Genomic DNA, 17,561 nt, shown 5'->3' with positions numbered 1-17,561 from the left:
CTTTCTGGGCTGTGAGGGCACACCGCTGGCTCATGTTCAGTTTTTCATCACCTCAAGTCGTTCTCTGCAGGGCTGCTCTCAATTCTCTGCCCAACCTGTAGGTGTGCCTGCGGTTGCCACAACCCAGGTGTAGGACCTTGCACTTTGCTCTGCTGAACTTCATGAGGTTTTGATCAGCCCACCTCTCAAGCCTATCAAGGTCCCTCTGGATGGCATCCCTTCCCTCCAGTGTGTCAACTGCACCACACATCTTGGTGTTGTCGGCAAATTTACTGAGGGAGCACCCGATCCCACTGTCGATGTCACTGACAAGGATGTTGAGCAGTACTGGCCCCAACAGTGACCCCTGTGGGACACCACTCGTCACTGGTTTCCATGTGGACAATGAGCCATTGACCACAACTATTTGCATGCAGCCATCCAGCCAGTTCTTATCCACTGAGTGGTCCATCCATCAAATCCATGTCTCTCCAATTTGGAGATAAGGATGTTGTGCAGGACAACGTCAAACACTTTGCATAAGTCCAGGTAGATGATGTCAGTTGTTTTGCCCCTATCCACCAACGCTGTAGCCCTGTCATAACTCACCAGATTTATCAGGTATGATTTCCCTTTTATAAAATGATGTTGGCTGTTACCAGTCACCTCTTTGTTTTCTATGTGCCTTAGCACAGTTCCAAGGAGAATCTGTTCCATGATCTTGCCTGAGACAGAGGTGAGATGGACTGGTCAGTAGTTCCCCAGGTCTTCTGCTTTCTCCTTTTTCCAGTCATCAGGGACTCTACCTGACTGCCCTGATTTTCCAAAAATTACTAACAGCTTAGCAAGTTCATCTGCCAGCTCCCTCAGGACCTGTGGATTAATCTCATCAGGTCCCGTGGAACCCATTCAGGTTCCTTAGATGGCCTTGAACGTGATCCACTCCTACAGTGGGTCTTCATTCTCCTCGTCCCTGCATCTGCCTTTCATGACTTGGATAGTGCAGCAGGAGCACTTGCCATGAAGACTGAGGCACAGAAGTCATTGACAACCTCAGCCTTCTCTATACTCAGGGTAGTCAGGTCTCTCGTCTGTGGAGGAGCAAGGATCAGAATGGGAACGGTTTCAGGAATGCAAAAAGATATACAGCGATTGAAAGGACTTTATTATACCGACTTTGCAGTTCTTATGTGTTTACAAATATATACATTGTATGATTTTCCCTACAGCTGTAACTGCCCAGGCATGTCCAGACATGCCTCATTGTGCCTGCTCCCTGCTTCCCCCTCTGATTGGCTGAGAAAGCCGCAGAGAGGAGTCTTTTCCTTCCCTGGTTCCTCCCCAGTTCCTCCCTCTTCGCCTGAGTCCCTATCCCTATTCGTTTCCCTGGCTGTCTGTCTCATGCTCCACCCCATTTTCTGGTGCATTCCATACCAGAGCTCATAAAACCCTTGTGCACCCCCATTAAAGTAGCACTGCATTGCAACCTCAAACCTCGTTAGACCCCTTTGTGCAGTGCTGTGATCCTTCTCCCCTCCCCCACAGACCGTAGCACCCGTCTCCTTCCAGAGAGGGCCCACATTATCCCCAGCCTTTCTTTCACTTGCAACATATCTATAGAAGCCCTTCCTGTTATCCTTAATATCCTTGGCCAGATGCAATTCTAATTGGGCCTCCGCTTCCCTAAACTTATCCCTAACTTCCCGTACAATTTCCTTGTATTCCTCCCAGGCCACCTGCCCTTGTTTCCACTCCTGAAAGCTTATTTTTTCACTCTGAGTTTGCTCGCAGCTCCTTATTTATCTATGGAGGCTTCACGGCATTTTTGCCCAATTTCCTCCTTGTTGGGATGCATTGCCCCTGAGCCAAATATATTAACACACGAATTATCATTCCTGGTATATAGATTTGATACAACTTTCATGTCTTACCAGTGAATATGTAATCCTGAAGATGCATGTGTAATACGATACCAAGTGACCACCCGTATTTATAGCAGATTTCCATAACTAGTGAAACAGTTAACACAGTAGTTCTAAAGATACTCTTCAGACTTTTCATAATGATGTTTTAGGATTTAGGAGTCCCTTAAGGAATCTTTCTCTAGATAATAGGATTATGTAAAATTAGGAGTAGGTGGACAAGGGTTAATTAAGAATAAAAGGCAATCTTAAACAAATGTTTCGGCTTTTCCTGGTAAGAAAACAACACATATCATGGAATAGTTAAGAAAAGTAATATAAAGGGTGTTTTAAGCAAGTCCAAGGCAGAAGGGACAAACATTAGGACAGTGAGGTAATTTGTACATTAAGTTTCTAATGTCAAATATATAAATTTACTCTCCACAGAGCTGCCTGTTGTCAAAATGAAAAATTTAAAAATAAGGTCAATATGAATTCTCATCAATGACTCAACAACTCATATACTTTTCCTCTCCTCAGTGTAATAATAACTACTAATATTTTAATCAAAGAATTCCTCAAATTAAAATGTGGTCTCAGAAAGACAAAAGCATGAAATCAGCCTTCTTTCAATGAAGGCCATTCTGTCCATAATTGATATATTCAAGGCACTATTTCAGACCCCTCTGAAATGTGATTTTTAAAAATATCACACTAAAAATGACTTAATGCCATTTCCTTTCCTTCTAAAAGGCTTTCAGTAAAATCAGCTAAAACAAATGTAGAGGGCAAAAAACCCCACCTTAATAATAACAGCAAAACTGAACCAGTAAAAAAGGTAGGTATCAAATGCTTCAGCTTCTAAAGAAGTTCACTTTGTATGTAAAAGTGAAGGCCAGATATCTAAATAAAATTCAAATAGGAATAAACTACAGAATCTCATGAAGACCAAGAATTTCACAGCTAAAATTATAAAAACAAATGATAGTGCCAGCTTACTTTTTCATTGTTCCAATGTTCCTCTTCTGCAACCCTTTGTCTGCATTCCTTTTGCAAGTCTTCTAGCTGTGCCTGTAACTCATGAACTTTTGCTGTCATCTCTTCTTCACGCAACTTCAAAATACAGGGGAAAAAAACTTACTTATACAACTACCCAACTAATTAATGAAAACCAGTGAACATAAATCAATCAACAGAAGTTGATTTATGTACAGTGAACATAAATCAATCAACAGAAGTTATGCTATAAACAGAAAGAATATGCTTGAAATCTGGTATAAAAGTTATATACACAAGAGGACTACAGAATAGAACGAGAAACAAACAGGGGTGCTCAACAATAAAGATTACATAGTTAAGATTACAGTTAGCTTTTTTAAAAATTACAAAAAAATCCTATTTCTCTTGGGCACTAAAACAGCATTTGAGTATAATCCAGTGTGTGAAGGTCATAACCTTCACGTAGTTAAGTCCTATACTGTGGAAATGACAAGGACTTAAATCCTTTCCTCAATCACTCTCACAAAGATGGTACTAAAGCAGTTTTAAGCACATTTTCAGAAACAATGACCAGTGATTTCCCCCTTCACAAGGGTCTGAAAGGCACTAATGCAGTGTGGGGGAAAGAAGCGGTGGCAAGAATGGTAGGAAGGAAATGAACTTTTCCTGTAGAGGACAAAAGTATGATGACCTAAATCCTAGCAAATTATTCTACCCATATGACACTCTGCAAAAACAAGTACTTTTAAAAATTGTGTCCCCTCTGGCCTTTCTGTGAGATCACATGTTAGGGACATCATAAAACAGCACTCCAATTCCAAGTGTATGTCTCCACTGCCAAATGAAACTAAAACTCTAGTTTCACTCCTGCTAATCAAACAGGGCAGTCAGCTGACTGCTCTGCTACTCAGTAGTACTTCAAATAAAATTAGTACAATTAATCAACTGAAAACAAGCAAAGAACAGCTGATGGAAATTTTGTTCTGTTAAAAAATCTCAGAAGTACAAATTATAACGATACAGTATATTCACTAGAAAAGCAAGTGTAGAAATAGAAAACTGATCCAGGTTAGATTTAGGGTATGTCATTACTAAAAAAATAATTATTTCCCTGCAAGGCCAATTTTTAATGTTCTTTGCACCTGACATAAGAATGAAACACCCTCCCCCTGCAGCCCCTCAGCCCAAAAAGCACCATCAAAAAGAAAAAAAGCAAATCTGCCCTTAGTGAATGAGAAGTTGTAGTATCTGAGCAATTTGTAAAAATTGCTGTAAAGCCTAAAAGTTTTAAGAATATCCATCTTCAAATCTTGCTCAAACATCATGACCTCCAAACAGTGTTAGCTTCTTTTCATTAACAAGATTCTTCTACGCCCTCAGAAGTATATCAACAATTATCGTTTCTAAGATTGAGGGGTTTTATAGTTTTTATACTTCTTTAGTTAAAAATCCTCTGTACCTGGCATATTCAGTGATGGTGATGGTTGTTGTTTTGGCTTTTGGGGATTTTTTGACGTTTTTGTCCATCAAGAATCTAAAATCTTACTTCTAGACTACTGTTTAATTAAATAAATCACAACTGCATGCACATCATTCTTAGTTATTAAAGGCAGTTAAAAGGCTGAAAAGAAATTCAACCCAAAATTATGAATGACACTTGCGTAAAAGGGACAATTTAATTTGTAATTTGAAATAATTAGAGATCAAGTGGGGTTCCAACATGCTCTTGATCTGTATTTACAGCAATAACTTATTGTTCTATACAGCACCTGGCATACTCTGAAAATAAACTACATGTCATTGGGATTTAATTACAGTTATAGACTAAGACTTCGATAAAGTTATGCTTTCCCAAATCTTAACCCCAAAACCTATCCTGTACTCATACAGAAGGCATTACGACAAATGAAAGGACATATACCTGAAGTTAGGTAATTTATTTTTAGCTCATAGATAGGCTTAAAATAAGCTAGCTGGAACACAACATTCATTTTTTCTCTAATTGTATACCCTAGCTGAAAAAAAAATACTTAGGCCCCAAATTACAGGCTATGTTGATTTACAAATCCTTTAATTCGGGAGACTTCTATGAAAACTTACGTGATAAAAGTTTTCATGAAAGATAAGAAAATACAACATAAAGCAAAAGTGGAGCACTTCACAAGTAAATCATGTGAAGTTTAACAAACGGAATGATTCCTGCTTGGCTTTAAGGATACATACTCGAATCAAGTTAGACTAATTTTTAGCATCATCAACCATGTTTAAACTGCAACAGAGAGGTACAAAGTTATATGAGCAATATTAATTTTTGCAATTGGTTTTATTTTTGCTTCATCTTCTTACCATTTGTGACAGAGACAATCCTCTCTGCATAAATGTCATGATGCGAAATTTTTCAAACCTGTCATGAGCCAAGTCAAGTATAAGTGGGGTAATAACTGGTAACTCTAGGCTAAATCTGCTGACACATATGCTCCTATTTCTACCAGAGATCTCAATGAACATGACATACCTTCAATTTAACGTAAGTATTTCTGAATTTTTGAGATGCTTGCAACACTTCTTCAGGAAAAAAAGGTGAAAAAAATAACAGAAACAAAACACTCATATACCTATAAAAGAAACATGTAGTCTGAAATTTAAAATATCAAACTACAGTTTATTGCAGTTCCAGGCAACTGCCATTGCCATTGTCAATGAGATGCAAAAAATGACAGTGCTCATGTCCTCCAATCACACACAAGTCAAATCAGCCTAAACAGTCAAGATCACACAATGACTACAGCATGAGTGTTTCTGACCTACGTATGGACTGCAAGTATCAGAAAATAGAGGAATTACATCTGCACAACTTCAAATCACATACCTATTTGAGGATATAAATTGAGAACCTGAATGGCAACACACTGCACACTGAGGTAAGAGAAATCTAAATCCTCCAGAAATGTGAAATTTAGACCTATGTTTCAAAAAAACTTGATTCTTTTATATCATGTAATTTTTCTGAACTACGAAAGAAAAGAAGAGGACTCTAAATTTAAAACCCTTCTAACTCCATTCAATCTGCTGGAAGCTGAAAAATCAAAGTGGAACACACCAACCTGCTTACATGTTGACTTTTAATATGGAATACTCAGTCATGTCCAGTTAAAAGAATTTTGGACTGGTAACTCAGCATAAACAAACAGATGTTCACTTACATTTACTGCTGCAGGCTCTATTAATGGGACATTCTCTTTTATTATATCATTTGTGCAAACAGGACTAAGATTAACAAAGCTAAAGCCTGCATGCCAATATGAAGTATAGTCTACCACTGAAAACCACTTAATCTTATGGTGTCACACATGCAGGACTGCATCAATTAACTTGGCTAAAACAGCAGCCATCTTTGGTAAAGTATCCTTAGATGGAAATTGGCTGCTAACTTCTGGCTGAAATGCTACTAGGGCTAAACTATGTCTATCCGCAAACAGCATGCAAACAAACTGTTCAACACAAGTAAAAAAAGAAATCTTTACTAACGTAAGAACTATGCAAACAGACTGCACCCAGCATAGAACAGAACTTTACTTTAAGGGCTATGTTGCCAATCTTCACACAGCATCAGAAAAAGGAGATAGAGAGTGAGACTGACCCATAAGCGCTGTATTTAAATTCTTACAAAAAAACAATACATCACTGCCACAACTCTAGTAAAGAGTCACTCACTTTCCTCATTCCAATCTGGTACACAAACTGCTCAAGGACATAAGGACCTAACTGTACAGCTTTTATTCAACGATTAAGCTAGGGTTTAATTTCTGCTATGCCCACAAAACACAGAAACAAACATTTTATTTGCAAGCTAGGTCACCGGACATACCAAGTGTAATTCAGGAAGTAAGATCTTTACTAGAAAGAACTCCAGTTTTTCTGTCTAGTTGTGCAATCAAAAAAGAGTTATTCTGAAATGTATGTAGTCATACCACTTTTCAAAAAAATACCTCAAGGATTTCTTCATATTTTTTCACAGTTCTTTTTAGATCATCATCTTTTTCAACAATTTTTTTATGCAACTGAGTTGTCTCTATGTGATGATTTTCTATCAACTCATTTTCTACCTCCTGGGCTTTACCTATAAAAGAAAAGTTGGGCAATATTAAAAAAAGCATTTTTTTTTAATTATGTCATGACTATTTAAAAAAAAGCTTAAAGGCAAGGGTAGAAAGCAACTATAAGGAAAATTTGCCAGGAAAATTCATTTTTCCACACTGCCAATAACTATTATGTCACTCGATCCTAATATGCATGAAGTTTGTCATCTGCAGTTTGGTACCTGGAGCAGTTTCTTCTACCTGGAACTTTTCCCTAAAAGTTAAGATGACAACCAATATTTATCAACTAATTCTATCTCCTGCTCTGTCTAGATAAGTGACTGAAACATCTGTAAATCTTCAGAAATTCTTCATCTGTAGAGGTACTTCTAGTAACAGTGAAGTCAAAACATACTTTTTGTTCACTTCTCTAATCTACAATTTACACTATGCTTGCAAAAGATGGACAGAGAAGCTGAAATATGCTGTACTCTAGTTATAACCACACGGTATTGCAATCAGACACCATATCCAGCTGCACCTGTTAGCGGTTACAGTGAATGAAATCTGCAAGAGGCAGCTAAAAAAATGCTATTCTGATTCTCACATGGATCTACGTTTCTCTAAAAGGCACCCTTCATTGCCATATATTCAACAATGGAGTGTTAAAGTTTGTACTACTGCAGACAATGCACTACTGCAATGAAAACTCCCCAGTGTACTTTCACCTGAAAAGTCTTACTCTCTTTTTTTTTCTTCTATACATATGACAAAAAGATAGGCTCTAATGGGTAACTCTTGCCATGACAGATGTAAACAGAGTGCTAGATCAAAGATCCATCCTGCAGGGTACGGATGAACACCTACACATGCACTTTCCTAATTGTACTAAAATTAATATTTATATGTTATTTCCCAAGCAAGGGAAGTTCTTCCCCTGGGTTCTCCAGGCATTCATAAAACATATGTGTTTATCACAGTCCCAGGTAAAATCACTTCCCCAAAACAAATGAAGATTCAGTTTTCTGACTATTTTACTGATTACAGTTATATTTGTATTTCACTTACTGATTGTCTCTTTTACTGCTGCTTCCAATTCTCTCTCTTTTTGAGCCAGCTGAGTATTGAACTCTCTCATTAACTGCTTTAAGGTAGAGTTGTGCTTTAACTCAATGTCTTCTTGTTCACATCTGTACAAAAACATCAAAAAATACAGTGAGGAAATGAAATGTTTAACGAGTGTGCAAGAACAGTTTAGCAAGGTCAGAGATGTGGGAGTTTCTCCAAAACTACTTTAAGATGGGATGGTTTTGAATTATATGAATTCTGTGAGATTCAGGGAATCTTTCTGTTCCCCCCCCCTATTTATTTTACCTGGAAAGCGTAGGTGTTTCATTTAAAAACAACCCAGAATTGAATCCTTTCAAAAGATATGAAGATCTGGAAGTAAAGAATGTGCCATAAAAAGCAGAATTTTTAGGGAATTTGTTGCTTGAGAAACTACTAAGTGCTGAGCATTACACCACATTTTGCACAGTACATATGGACAGTTCTTGATAACATCTGAACATGAAGTTCTCAGTACTAAGTTTTAAATTTCATTTCCTTTTTGAGAAAAATAGAATTATATTTAATGCTTTGGCAATGCTGAAAATTACCATCACTGAAAGAGATCAGAAGCAGTATTACTCTGGCGAAAGTCAAACTTCTTTTCTTTCTGTTTATCTATTTTAGAAAAATGACAGAAAATTACCAGCCATTATTTCCTCATTAGAAACTGAGCCTTAGAAAAGTATTCTTGAGGTTTTGTTGGTTAAAGTACAGAAATGGTAACATAAACAGGAGCAAAGAGTATACCTGATTTTCTGCTCCATTTCTTCTAAGGACTCCTTCTTTACTATATCAAGCTCTTGCTGATGTTCTTTTCGCAAAGTACGTAAGTCTTTTTGAAGATTATTAACCTCTTTGCGTAGTTTCTGTTTCTCCCTTTCAGTCTCTTCCAGTTTAGTCTGTAAGTCCTTCTGCTGGTTCTGCATATCACTTAGTAATTTCTGCAGCTCCAAAACAGATTTAGCCTTTTCTTCAGCATTTTCCTCAAAAGCTTTCAGACTATCATTTCTTTCATCCAACTGTTGCTGTAAACATTTTAGCTTTTCTTCATATCTTAAACTTGTATCTTCCATCTCAATCTTATGCACTTCATTTTTCTTCACTAGATTATTTTCTAACTCTTTTATCTTCTGTTCTAAAGACTGATTGACTGCCTCCTTTTCCTGCAATTTTTTCTGGAAATCTCCAATTATATTCTCCATATCAAGATGTTTTTGTTCTTTACCTTTCAATTCTTCCCTACTTCTTGCTAAATCACCACCACAATGAGCATGCTCATCTGCTAATAGTAAGTATTTCTTGCTTTGCTCCTGAAGTTCCTTCCTGAGGCTTTCGGTCTTACTCTGCTCTTCCTGATGGCTCTTCTCAACATATTCTAGTTTTTTAAGGAGTTCTTTCTGTTTGTTCTGAAGTTCTAGATGAGAGTCATTACTCTCTCGTTGTTCTTTCTCATACTTCTGCAATAATTCATCTTTTTCAGTTAAGCCCTTCTGTAGCACATGCATTTTCTCTTCGTATGTCTGTTGGATACTCTCAAGCATTTTATTTTTTTCTTGTTCTACAGCAGCTTTTACACTCTCTAGTTTTTCTAGCATTTCCTTCTCTAATTCTGTGGAATCTCTTGTTGACTTAATTTTTTCTTCTAAGGACTCGATTTTGGCTTCTCTCTCCTGCATTTTCTGTTTCAACTCTCTTAACTGATCCTCTCTATCTTGCCTAAATTTCTGTTCCTTTTCTTCCATCTGAGACATTAATTGCTTTCTAATAGAACCTATTTTTTGCTCTGCCTTCTTCTTCAAATCTGCCAGCTTAGTGCTGTTCTCTACATTCAGTCTTTCTTCTAATTCTTTCAGTTCTTCCTCTTTGCTTTTAAGCATCACTGACTTCATTTGATCAAATTCCCTCTCCTTTGCTTCAAAATCAGCTTTCAGTGACTCTATTTGCTTCTCAAGATTAAGCACTTTTTCTTCAGCCTTCTTAAACCTACTGTCTTTTTCAAAAGCCACCTTCTCTGACTGCTGGAGTTGCCAAGCTATCTCTTTTTTCTCTGTGTCTTTTTGTTCATTACACTTTTTAAGTTCCTCCACCAAGGAATCATTTTCTGAACTTTTCTGAGCAATGTGTTTTTCTAGTTCAGCAATTTTTGCTGCTTGTTTTTTTAATTTTGAGGTTAACTCACTTTCTTGTTTTTCCTTCCTGTTTTGCTTTTGTTCCAATTCACTTTTTAAACTATCGAGATTCTTGGTTTGTTTAGCCAGCTGCTCCTTCAGTTTATTTAGCTCTTCATCTTTTTTACTGGTTGCAGTATTGCTTAATTCAAGTTTGCTCTGCAAATCTTTAATAGTATCATCATTTTGTGTAAGCCTGGTTTGTGCTTTCATCTTCCACTCTGACAGCTGGGCCATGCAATCAAGGGCTGATGCTTTTTCTTGACTCAGCATCTCAACTCTGGATGATAACTCTTGTATCTGGTTTAACAACTGCAACTGATCCTCTTGATGTTGCTTGCTTAACAGAGACATGGCTGCTTCCTTCTCTGTTAAACTTACTGTGCTTTCAAGCCTAACATTAAGGTCATTAATTGTTTTGTTGAGAGCAGACACTTCAGATTGTTTCTCCTGGAGTTCCTCCCTCATTGATGTAACAGCATTGATATTTTCAGATAACTCTTTCCTCAGCTGTGTTATGCAAGTTTCTTTCTCTGATGCTGCCTGCTGCTGATGCCCACCCTCTTTCTGCAATTGTTCCTTTTCTGTTACAAGTCTTTCAATGTCAGCTCTCATGGACATAATTAAATTGTCCTTCTCTTGCAGCACTTGCGTTGACTTTTGTAAAGAAGTAGTAGCAGCAGAATGATGCTCTGTTATTTCTCTAAGTTGAGCTTCTAGTTCAGTTATCTTACTTGTTTTGATTAATACTGCTTCTTTAACTTTTGCAGTTTGGTGCTCACAGTCTGCAATTTTGCATGTTACTATGCTAATTTTTTCATTACATTTTTCAATTAATTCATTGCCTTTTGTTTGCAATGAAGCTTCAACATTTTTCCAATAAGCATCTAACTGGGCTGCAAGTTCTCCTGACAACCTTTTAAATTCAGTTTCTTTTAGCTGAATTGCCTCTATTTTTTTCTCATAATTTTTATCTTTATACTGAGAAGATTGCACAGTTTGGAGTTGCTCTTCAAGAGTTTTCAGTCTATCAGCCAGCTCAGTAATTTTAGCTTTGTCCTTCTCTTCAACTGCTTTCTGTTTACTGACTTGCTCCTTAAGTTTTGTCTGCTCTTCCAAGGACTGTTTAAGATCACCCTCCAATTTTCTCAACTGTGTTTTCAAGTCACTTTCTGTATCTGACAAACTGTTCACCCTAGCCACTGACTGCCTTAGCTGTTTTTGCAATTCCTTCAGGCACTCCTCCCTTTTCACTTGCTCTTCCTTCAGCTGGGTTATTTCTATTCTGGAGTCCTCCTTTTCAGCAGTGAAGATGGCAAGCTTCTGTTTCAGGTCTCCAACCTCCTGCTCTTTCTCTTGCAGTTCCATATCATGTTTTTCCTGGAGCTCTTCAACCTGCTGATTAAGTTTCTTTTCCCAACTTTGGATAATTTCTTCCAAATTCCTCTTATGATCCTCAGCAAGACTCTCTAGTTGCTCTTTCTGATTAGATTCAAGTTTTGACACAGCTTCATCGATTCCAGTTGAGGTGGCATGTGCCATTTCCAACATTTTAGCATTGAATTCACTCTCTTTCTGGCTGAACTCCAACTGCTTGTTTTCAAGTTCATTTTTTAGTTTAGCTTCCTGATCAGCAAGTTTCTTTTTGAAAGTTTCCTGCATATCTTTAGATTTTTGCTTCATTTTTTCCATTTTCTTTTCCTGACATTTCAGTTTACTTTCATACTCTCCTTGTAAAGCACTAATTTTCTCCTCTGTGGCTAACAATTTCTGCTTAAGTTCTTCCACTTGGTTGTTCTGTAATTTCTTCATATGCTCAATTTCATTTTCCTTCTCAGTTAGACTTCTCTTCATCTCATCAGCCTTTCTTTGTAGATCCTGCAGTTGACATTCATACTGTTGTGTTAGAGAGGTTACTTTTTCGTTGCTTTGCTCCTCTAGCTTTGCAAACACTTGGACAAGTTCAGCTTCAGATTTTTCTGCAGATTCCTTTAGTTTCTGTTCATGTGCTTTTAAGTCTTCCAAATGCCTGTCTTTCTCCTCCAGGGATTGCTTGAGAGTGTTGAGTTCCTCTTTGAGTACCTTCTCAACACTTTGAATAGACATTTCGTGCTCTCTTAACATTTTTTCAATCACTTCATTGTGCCGTTTCCTCTCTTCTTCCAACTTTCCTTCCAATTCTTGCTTTGCTTCACACACTTTATTATTTAATTCTGAGAGCTCTTGTTCTAAATCATGACGTATTTTTAGTGCTTCTGATAGCTCAGAAGACAGTGCTTCTAGTTCTGTTTGTTTCACATCAAGTTTTTCTAATGTTTTTTCATTCATCTCTTCTATGTGTGCATAGAAAACTGCTTCTTTTTCTTTCAAAATGGTATCTATCTCTTCTTGTTGTTTCTCTCTTATTTTTTCTATTTCAGTTATTTGCTGTTGCTTTAAAATTTCAAGTTTTTCTGTCCAAAGACTTTCTTGCTGCTGTTTCACATTCTCCAATTCTTTATTGTGTTTTTCAACCATATCATTGATTTCCTTACTGTGTTGCTTTTTTTCAGACTCTATGAGAGTACTTAATTCCTCTGACTGCTTTCTGTCACCTTGTGAATACTCTGCAAGAGAGCTCTCCAGTTCAAGAATCCTCTGTTAAAGAATATAGTTTTAAAAGAATATGAATATTCAAAAGGTAACAATTTAATTAAATTTTTAAAAATCTTACCAGGCTGAGATTATTACAAGTCACTTATTTCATTATTTTACTGAATATCAACTATTTTTATAAGCCTTTCGTTCATCTAATTTGTTCTCACCTTTGCTTCTATGAAGCAGAGTTAGATATTAATAAAAAACTTTCTATTTCACTGCAGTGAAAATGAACTGTGAAAAGAATGTAACTAATTCAAATAAAATAAGTCATGTGGTATTTATGAGAAATGTTTGGATTTTCTTCTTAAGCTAAAGTACCAACAAATAAGATGAAAGATATTGGGAATCTATGGTAGCACTAAGGAGTTTCGTACCTATCTACTGATTTATCTGAATTCCACCTCACATGGAAATGCTGCTGTAAAGTTTAAATGCTTCTATAAGCAAAACTTCCAAACTAATACTTGGGAGTGGTGGAATAATGTACAAACTTGCATTAGCAGATAATACAATCTTATCCATTACATAAAGCAGAAGATACTTGAAAAATTTATGTAGAATTTTTATTTCCTAAAGTATCCTTTTAAGTGTTTTTAAGGTAGCAGTACCCAGAAATTAAACAAGCTGAAGTTTAACTTCTGCATTACATACCTAAAAATTATGTAGATGGATACAAATTCATATCTCATGCCATGATATAAAGTGAATGTATTTCTATATTTTGCCATCTCATCTTGTAAAAAGCTAGGAGCTGCAGCATACCATAGCAATACGTTACATTTCTGTCGCTTTAATCCCACAAGAAGCATTTTGGGATTAAAATGACCCAATCACAACAAACCCACCCTCTATCTGTAAACCTGTCACAGTTAAGCACATAGTGAAAGGACTACTTGTAAATGTTTACTCTTTTGGAATCTTTACTCACAGTTCTAAAAGTCTCTACTTCTTGATGCATCTTCTGAACTTTCTTGTCACACTCAGACTGTATGGCTTTCTTCTGCAGCTCTAATTCTTCTAATGCTAGGGATTCTTGCTGTTCTTGCTCTTGAAGGGTTTTTAAGCACTCACTCTGATTTTTTTCCTGCATGAAGAAATACAACTAAACCAATAAACTATAAATACAGTCATCACACCTTCAAAAACATTATGATAGGATATTTTCAAATCAGTTAACAGGAGTACACTAATCACCTTTATTTTCTACATACACACACACACACACACACACTTTGTTTTCATGTGTGAAAACAAAACTGTAATAAATCACTTGCATTTTCTCTTCTTGGGAACCATTTGTCTTCTATTTCTCTTTGCATTAAAAACATAATGCATCCCAGCCTTTCATTTTAGTTTGTTTACCACTATTAACTGAGAATAACATCTCTACGGAATAAAGGTCTGTTCTCCTTCGATTCCACTGTTAATGCAATTTTAAGCCTCTGTTCCTTATAATTAAGAAAATAATCTGAGAAACAGGTAGAAAAATATAGTCAGGAAAGGACCTCAGTTACAGTCACCATCCATCAGGGAGCGACATAAAAACAAATCTAGTATTTGCTAGGTAAAATTACATGATGATCTGAAGTAGATTATAGTTCACAAAAAAGAGCAAAGAATTCCAGTGATTCCTCTCAATCTGACCTAGAAGAAAATTCTTTTTCTGAGGTCTGACACTATGAATAGTTAACCCTGTTCACATAACACAATGCAACCAAACATAACCATACCAACGCTTTTCAAGTAACAGTCTCATTTCTTGTACATCTTTTACTCTAGGCTGCCGTGGCTAATTACCAGTGATCCAGAGGAAGAAATTAAAAAAACAAGTCTAAATAAAATTTAAAAAAAACAAAACCATTTCCAAAAGATGCAGATGTTAGTGAGCATTGATAGTAATAAGTTATCATTATTCAGTCTGGATCACTGCAGCTGCTTTCTTTTCACGTTGCTGAAGTCTCCAAGCTATTTGACTTTTGGAGAAAACTCCTATCTTTGAGCGCAGAAGGACTCTCACTATGGAACAGTGTCAGATCAAGACTTCTAATCCCAACTCACACTTAGAGAAATGTCTTTCTACGCATTTTAGGTTTACTTACAAGAGCTGCCTTCATCTTCTCCTGGAACACCTTTTCTTGTGCCTGTAATCTCTCATTTAGCTCCTGATCTTTGGTAGCCATTTCTTTTTTATGGATTTTTTCTAGTTCAGCAACTCGTTCCTCTGAAGACTTCTGTGAATCAAAGTCAGAAAAAACTCATTTCAAATATTAAGTAACAAAACACTTTGTATTATTTCTTAATAAGAAAAGCAGTGTAACAGAGAGAAGAAACCGGAATCGTCTCTTTACTCCCTTTGAATAAGTAACAATGAGTTAATACTAAGCCCTGATAGCTCTTATTTTCAGGCTTGAAGTTATCCATCTTCCCTTCTCAAGTTTATCACAGTACTACTAAAAGGAATGTCACATTTTCTAAAGACTCTTCTACCAAGGCAAACAGTATTTTCAATTCAAACGTGATAATACATTGGACAAGGAACTTCTTTCTGTAGCTTTCCCTGTATTCTTGTTATTTCATCATCCACAAAGTCAAGTAGTGATACTCTTTGTAGACAGTTGCCTACCATATGTGCTTTATTTAAGAATAATGTAAAGCACGTCAGTCATCCTCCTAAAGGACCAGAGTATTCTCTTAGAAAAATTAATACCATTACAAATGTCAACAAAAGAACTTTAATTTAAAGGTGTTCATATTCACCCCTGCAATTCTGATCTGAATACACCAGATGAAGTAAATTTTAGCAATTCTTACCCCAGCAAACAATCAGGCAACAAGTTCTTAAACATTTACACATATTCAGCTAGGATAATGATTAAAAGATCTTAGTATTAAAACCCAAAATCCTGGTGAAGATGCATGACCTTACCACCATTAATTTCTTCTTCTTGACTCCCTTTAAAGTCTGAAATGTACTTCTATTAAATAATTTTATTAAACACTGTGAAACAAAGAGTCATACTGTTCTTTTTTACATGCCACTGATGTACTGATTTTAAATTGTTAGAGGAAAAAAAGTCTATGAGGAGTTTTCTATTTTGCTTTAAGTAAATCATTAATCATAGAAAATAATTTTTACAGATTTTATTAAACAGCAAAATTATAACAAAGCTCTGATATAACAAAGCAACGATGTATTTTACAACTATAGATTAATTTAATTAAGCTTTTACCTTCATAATCTCAACCACCTCTTGTTTCACTCTGGTTAATTCCCGTTGAAGATTTAACCTCTCTTCTTCACTTGCCTTTTCTACCGCTTTAATTTTTTCATCCATTTCTGTCTGCAGTTTTTTCCGGGCTTCCTCTGTCTTTTGGGCAATACTTAGAGCCTTTTCAAGCTCTTCAAAAGCTGCCAAGAAAAAGAAGTGTATGATAGTCAAGAAGTACCTATGTCCTTTGATAGAAGAATTACACAAGTAAGAGAAGAATAAACTTAGGAATCCATCAAGAATTCACGTGTTTATTATCTAGGAAAAAAAGAGAACAGACAAATAGCTGTGAATGTCTTCTAATACATCCCGTAGCTTCTATTTCCTCCCCTAAAATCACTATAAAATAAATAAACCATATAAGCGAATGAACTATGGTTCCTCTTCTGCCTATATTTGCTGAATAACTTTGAAAAAGAGGAAAACAGCTGCACAAAGAAAAGGCAATTCACAAGTTGTTCTTCCAGTAAAGCAGACAGAAACATAAACCAAGAATGACTACTACACAAGTCAGTTTAAGTGAATAATGAAAGAGATCTTCCTAAATAGAACACTCAAACATAATACTTTATTTACTTAAGAGGTGTTAACTATAAACCGTAAAACCTAAAGAATCTTCTCTTTAAACTGTGGGTTTCATAGAGTCCACAGAGATTGCTTCACTAATTTCATTTTTTCACTACTTATATTTAATGTACACTACTATCAGTGCAATTCAGAAACACTGGAAAAATGCTTGAGTGTTGAGAAGACAGTCTTGTGCTTCTAAACTTCAAAAATAAAACACAATTAAAAAAAATTGCTCCCAGAAAACTTGAACAGCTGTGTTTCAAAAGAACACTAAAGCTGCAGTGATGAAATTTATTTACACCTGTGTAAGACGCACGAATCCACTGAATCCATTTTAATTTACAAATCAAAAGCAATAATTCCCCATCTTCATCCCATGCTACGGAGATGTATCCTAACATATTTTATCCACTTCCTAAATGATAAGTTAGATATAAAAAGAAAATAAATCCCTGTATTATGAGCCGGTTTATTACTATTACTCAATACCAGTATCTGAGTTCCTCACTAAAACTGATGTAAGAAGTTACAGAGAACTACACAAGACTAGAGCTTGATCACTATTAGGGAAATCTCTTTTCCCGAATGGATCACGAATATGGAAACCCCCTGCTGCATATTAAAAAAATTTAGTGTCAGAACACTCCACTATATCGCTAATACTTTGCATAACAGAATTTTGGCAAAACATCTCTATAAAACTCAAAATCACAGTGCCAATATCAAGACTGTAATTTATCAGACCACAACCTCCTAAAAGCATATTTTTCTACTATACCGTGGACTACTTGGATTCTAGTTTGGGAGGAGAGAGAACAAAATAAATTTTTAAGTGTAATTAACTAT

General features: G+C 36.1%; 1 protein-coding gene across 16 annotated transcripts in view; it reads right to left on the bottom strand.

The window, feature by feature from the left end:
* GOLGA4 (golgin A4) overlaps positions 1–17,561 on the bottom strand; it is a 72,953-nt gene that overhangs the window by 13,714 nt on the left and 41,678 nt on the right. For 15 of the 16 annotated variants that reach the window (XR_003529747.1, XM_027655910.1, XM_027655914.1 and 12 more), the window contains 7 exons: positions 16,107–16,285; positions 14,976–15,107; positions 13,805–13,960; positions 8,816–12,873; positions 8,027–8,148; positions 6,869–6,999; positions 2,880–2,993 (listed from right to left, as the gene is read on the bottom strand). Coding sequence is in view for 15 of the 16 variants with exons in the window: in XM_027655910.1 (XP_027511711.1) it covers positions 2,880–2,993; positions 6,869–6,999; positions 8,027–8,148; positions 8,816–12,873; positions 13,805–13,960; positions 14,976–15,107; positions 16,107–16,285 (4,892 nt within the window). In the remaining variant the exon portion in view is untranslated. The remainder of the gene's footprint in view (positions 1–2,879; positions 2,994–6,868; positions 7,000–8,026; positions 8,149–8,815; positions 12,874–13,804; positions 13,961–14,975; positions 15,108–16,106; positions 16,286–17,561) is intronic. The other variant, XM_027655919.1, reaches the window with a different exon arrangement.

Source organism: Corapipo altera, unplaced genomic scaffold, assembly GCF_003945725.1.
Source record: "Corapipo altera isolate COAL_440 unplaced genomic scaffold, ASM394572v1 59, whole genome shotgun sequence".
NCBI classification, from domain to species: Eukaryota; Metazoa; Chordata; class Aves; order Passeriformes; family Pipridae; genus Corapipo; species Corapipo altera.
Note: the sequence above shows the minus strand (reverse complement) of the source record. Positions and strands in the feature narration are given on the sequence as shown.